At 43.6% G+C, this 6000-nt stretch overlaps 1 protein-coding gene across 8 annotated transcripts in view; it reads right to left on the reverse strand.

Annotated features, from left to right (window-relative positions):
* The window catches only part of LOC106595326 (collagen alpha-1(XIX) chain), a 252114-nt gene that overhangs the window by 25623 nt on the left and 220491 nt on the right, over positions 1-6000 (reverse strand). For all 8 annotated transcript variants that reach the window (XR_006756828.1, XM_045687095.1, XM_045687093.1 and 5 more), the window contains 3 exons: positions 5068-5103; positions 2525-2569; positions 1353-1496 (listed from right to left, as the gene is read on the reverse strand). Coding sequence is in view for 7 of the 8 variants with exons in the window: in XM_045687095.1 (XP_045543051.1) it covers positions 1353-1496; positions 2525-2569; positions 5068-5103 (225 nt within the window). In the remaining variant the exon portion in view is untranslated. The remainder of the gene's footprint in view (positions 1-1352; positions 1497-2524; positions 2570-5067; positions 5104-6000) is intronic.

The raw sequence follows: 6000 nt of genomic DNA on the forward strand, positions 1-6000 counted from the left end.
TTGGTGTGTTCGGGGGAGATATAATAACGTACAAGAGGGCTTGGTGTGTTCGGGGGAGATATATAACAATGTACCAGAGGGCTTGGTGTGTTTTGGGGAGATATAACCAACGTACCAGAGGGCTTGGTGTGTTTGGAGGAGATATATAACAACGTACCAGAGGGCTTGGTGTGTTTGGGGGAGATATAACGTACCAGAGGGCTTGGTGTGTTTGGGGGAGATATAATAACGTACAAGAGGGCTTGGTGTATTCGGGGGAGATATATAACCAATGTACCAGAGGGCTTGGTGTGTTTTGGGGAGATATAACCAACGTACCAGAGGGCTTGGTGTGTTTGGAGGAGATATAACCAACATACCAGAGGGCTTGGTGTGTTTTGGGGAGATATAACCAACGTACCAGAAGGCTTGGTGTATTTGGGGGAGATATATAACAACGTACCAGAGGGCTTGGTGTGTTTGGGGGAGATATAACCAACGTACCAGAGGGCTTGGTGTGTTTGGGGAGATATAACCAACGTACCAGAAGGCTTGGTGTATTTGGGGAGATATAACCAACGTACCAGAAGGCTTGGTGTATTTGGGGGAGATATATAACAACGTACCAGAGTGCTTGGTGTGTTTGGAGGAGATATAACCAACGTACCAGAGGGCTTGGTGTGTTTGGAGGAGATATATAACAACGTACCAGAGGGCTTGGTGTGTTTGGAGGAGATATAACCAACGTACCATTGGGCTTGGTGTGTTTGGGGGAGATATATAACAACGTACCAGAGGGCTTGGTGTGTTTGGAGGAGATATAACCAACGTACCAGAGGGCTTGGTGTGTTTGGGGGAGATATATAACAATGTATCAGAGGGCTTGGTGTGTTTGGAGGAGATATAACCAACGTACCAGAGGGCTTGGTGTGTTTGGAGGAGATATATAACAACGTACCAGAGGGCTTGGTGTGTTTGGAGGAGATATAACCAACGTACCATTGGGCTTGGTGTGTTTGGGGGAGATATATAACAACGTACCAGAGGGCTTGGTGTGTTTGGAGGAGATATCTAACAACGTACCAGAGGGCTTGGTGTGTTTGGAGGAGATATATAACAATGTACCAGAGTGCTTGGTGTGTTTGGAGGAGATATAACCAACATACCAGAGGGCTTGGTGTGTTTGGAGGAGATATATAACAATGTATCAGAGGGCTTGGTGTGTTTGGAGGAGATAGAACCAACATACCAGAGGGCTTGGTGTGTTTGGAGGAGATATATAACAATGTACCAGAGGGCTTGGTGTGTTTGGAGGAGATATAACCAACGTACCAGAGGGCTTGGTGTGTTTGGAGTAGATATAACCAACGTACCAGAGGGCTTGGTGATGCAATGGGACCTGGTGGACCAGGGTCTCCTCGGTGGCCTTGGGGCCCGATAGGTCCCACTATTCCTGGGTCTCCTGTCCTTCCCCTCTCCCCTTGGACTCCCCTCGCTCCAGGTATCCCTGGGTCCCCCTGCAATAGGAGATCAGTAAAGAACAATCAAATCAAATTGTATTGGTCATGTACACATATTTAGCAGATGTTATGGAAGGGTGTAGTGAAATACTTATGTTCCTAGCTCCAACAGTGCAGTAATACCTGACAATATAAAACAATACAGATACATTCAAATATACCGATATGTATAATGGCTAAATCTAGCTAGCTGGTGAGCTACTGCCATTTGGTTTACAGTACACCCTCCGGTTTCCAATTCAGATCTACAATCACTTTATTTAGCTAGGCCATCATTGTAAATAAGAAAATATTCTTAATTGACTTGCCTGGTTAAATAAAAGGGTGAGGGGATTGTTGTCAGTCCCACTCCAGACTGTACCGGAGGCATTCTGATAGAGCATTGGCATAAGGCCAGTCTGACTTTGGGCTGATACTGTAGCTACCAACGCCTCAGCATTACACAGTCAGTCCTCATCCAGCCATTACCCTGATTGAGCCCACTCAGATACAGATCTCCAGGGACTGTGGCCAATTCTGTCACGATGTATCTTAGCTCTCCTACAAACCGCCGTGACTAGCGTTTGGGAACAGATTCCACTGTAGAAGACTGTGACAGGGCTTTATAAACAGATTACACTGTAGAAGACTGTAACAGGGCTTTATAAACATATTACACTGTAGAAGACTGTGACAGGGCTTTATAAACAGATTACGCTGTAGAAGACTGTGACAGGGCTTTATAAACAGATTATACTGTAGAAGACTGTGACAGGGCTTTATAAACAGATTACACTGTAAAAGACTGTGACAGGGCTTTATAAATAGGGGTTTCAGAAATACAATGGTGGCATACAAAATGCATTGCATTTCAGATGCCTTTATCAAATACTTAGGCACAGCAGGGGGAAGCAAGGGGGGAAACATGTGTTTCTATACATCACTACCTTTTGGTTGGGTTAGGTTCTGTGTGATATTTTTCCATCACACACAATGAATTGTGTTTATGGAAAACAGCTTCAGAGAAACAAAATAAAGGTGCTTACCCGTTCTCCCTTGGATCCTCTGTCTCCTGGTCTACCTGTGGCTCCCTGTAAGAAGATAAAACATATCACAGTATGAACACATGACAGAGGAGTGCCGGTTCTGTCTGAAATGCTCTGCTGATTGCAGAGAGACAGAGAAGTCCCTCCAGACCAGAGAGAAGAGCAAAGAGCACTGCTAAATAATTGGATATTTGGAATGAAGATGACCCCGAGGCTAGTCTTCTCTCTCTTTACCCACTCCTCTCTTTGTCTTTTCTCCTTTCCTCCCTCTCTCTCTAAATCTGACTCTCCTCTCCTCTCCTCTCCTCTCCTCTCCTCTCCTCTCCTCTCCTCTCCTCTCCTCTCCTCTCCTCTCCTCTCCTCTCCTCTCCTCTCCTCTCCTAGCACTCAAAAGCACACTGCTTTTGTTCAGACACCCACTGAGACCAACTGGGTCTAATCTGCTGCTCTGTAATCACCCCCATCAACATCAACCAATCCTCCACACTCAGGGTCATTTAATGATTGCTTATCATTTTACATTTCCCAACCCACGCTTGCGTCTTAGCTTATTCACATTCAAAAAAGGTTTATTGTTGCAATAACTAGACTGCCGGGTCCCGTTATAATCTTAACAATTGGTGGCAGCAGTGAAGTGATTGACAGGATGTCTTTCATTCCAAATCCTCAATCAGAAACAAGCTTTTTAAATGATTGATGATGACTGTTGTTCCTGTTTCTGAGGATTTATGGAGTTCTCCAAGGACTGTGTTTCACCTTCCACATTGTCTGTCACAGCTTCTCTGCATCACATAGCCCCACTTCCCTCTGTGGACTGTATGCCGCCCCCCTCCCACTCTGCCTGCCTGCCAGCCTCCCTCCCTCCCTCCCTAGCTGGGAGAGAAACACCTGTCGTTCGTTCTATGTGCAACACTTCTCTCAGAACTACACTCCTCCATTCTCCTCTCCTCTCTTCCTTTTCAGCTCTCCTCGCTCCCTCCATCTCACTGACTGTACAACCTCTGGGAACATCTTTGTATCCATTTACTGCAAGGATTACTGCCGCCATGCAAAATACAATCTGGCACGATCATGTGGTTTTAAAAGCAAGCGGGCAGCAGCTCTTTGCGGAACTCTGTTCTCCTCCTCCTCGTCTGCCTTCATCTGCAGCCCTCTCTCTATTTTTTATTTCTGCAATGTTATTCCCCAACGCCTGATGGGAGGCTTACATCTATCATCGTGCCCACTGAATCCGACTTCCATCGTCGCTCCCTGGGCCTGGCATTAAACCTCAAAGCCAGATCATTGCAGTAGAATGAGAGGAGTTTTTAGGGAACGTTTAGAATAGGAGCACATTCACCTGCTAGATGGCACTGTTGCCCCACCGAATGATTGAGAACAAGAGATACACCATCTAACAACAAGGCATTAAAATCTCTCCCTCCCTCCCTCCCTCCCTCCCTCCCTCCCTAAGATGTTGTTGATGGAAGTGGGTGAAATAATAATAAGTTGGCCCTTCTTTCCGCTCGTTCACTGTTGAGATCTCTGTGATAAAGACTGATAGAAGTACCAATGTACTGACCAGACAACCAGTTACTGTATCTGTTGTTGGTATTTATAGTTCAGCTAAACACAACTAGTCATGTTACATGACAGAGTACAAAACACAACTAGTGATGTTACATGACAGAGTACAAAACACAACTAGTCATGTTACATGACAGAGTACAAAACACAACTAGTGATGTTACATGACAGAGTACAAAACACAACTAGTGATGTTACATGACAGAGTACAAAACACAACTAGTGATGTTACATGACAGAGTACAAAACACAACTAGTCATGTTACATGACAGAGTACAAAACACAACTAGTCATGTTACATGACAGAGTACAAAACACAACTAGTCATGTTACATGACAGAGTACAAAACACAACTAGTCATGTTACATGACAGAGTACAAAACACAACTAGTGATGTTACATGACAGAGTACAAAACACAACTAGTGATGTTTCCAGTAGAGATCACAGTGGCAGTTGTTTTATTTTTTACTCGTTAAGTTTTATCCGAACACTTATCTGGAAATGAAAATAGATCATTCTGCCCTTTATTACGAACAGTTATCTATGACTGCCTCCCAGCATTAACTGTATAGTTAGTATACAAAGACTAAAAGTCAACACAGCCCAACATCTGCAGGATACCTTTGAGTTATTATCATGCAATGGTGTAATATGCAAATAGAAGTGTTTTAATGCACCTGTTGTGATGCCGTAGCTCAGGGGCTAGATGCTAGATAACAGCACTACTGTCAAGGATGCTGCTGGTGCTTCTTTCTGTTGAGGGACATATTGTCTGTCTGTCTGTGTGTGTGTCTGTGTGTGTGTGTGTGTGTGTGTGTGTGTGTGTGTGTGTGTGTGTGTGTGTGTGTGTGTGTGTGTGTGTGTGTGTGTGTGTGTGTGTGTGCGTGTGTGCGTGTGTGCGTGCGTGTGTGAATATGTGTATGTGAGTGTGTATGTGTGTGCATGTATGTATGTCTAAGTTATTTTCTCTCACCTCGTACCCAGGAAGTCCATCTTTCCCCGGCCTCCCCTGCTCAAGGAACGACCAGAACACAAAGAAAGAAAACGAAGACATTTTGTATCGGCTCCAACAATCCAACGTTCGATCGGGTCGGCCCTGGTGCATTCTGGATATGCGTCTCAAATGGCACCCTATTCCCTATATAGTGCACTACAGGGCTCTGGTCAAAGTCATGCACTATATAGGGAATAGGGCTCTGGTCAAAGTAGTGTACTATATAGGGAATTGGGTGCCGTTTGTGACAGACAAAGTAATCTCTCTCCACAGTTAATGGGATATCTGAAGCGTGGGATAACGATGGTGATTGCTGTGTGAACACTAATGTTCCACTCTCTGCTTACAGACTGATGGAATTATAACTAAAGAAACCTTTTCTGATGATAATAACATACAATAATGTCATCATTCTGCTAAACAAGCCTGGACTAATACGCTTATTTAAGCCAGATTTTTAAACAGATTGTCCCTTTTAAATCAAGCTCTTTCATTGATATGGAAATGCGGACATCTATGCTAAATGTAACACAGCACTTGGCCCTGCAATGTAAGGGACTGTGTTGTTATCAATATAAACTATGTCTACAACCTAATATTGCCGGCATACTGGCAGTCTGAGCCAATACAGTCATATAGGAACATTGCACATCTCTCAGCAATATGTAGGAACCATCTACTTTGTGTTCATTGGTTACATTTGCATAAATTCAGAACCTTTGACTTTTTCCACATTTTCTTACATTGCAGCCTTATTCTAAAATGGATTAAATAAACATGTTTAATATTTCAGTTTTTTTGTTGTTGTTGATAAATTAGCATTTCTAAAAACCTATTTTTTTCTTTGTCATTATTGGGTATTGTGTGTAGATTGATGAGGGGGAAAAACAATTTAATCAATTTAAGAATAAG

The sequence above is a fragment of the Salmo salar genome, chromosome ssa01, assembly GCF_905237065.1.
Source record: "Salmo salar chromosome ssa01, Ssal_v3.1, whole genome shotgun sequence".
NCBI lineage: Eukaryota > Metazoa > Chordata > Actinopteri > Salmoniformes > Salmonidae > Salmo > Salmo salar.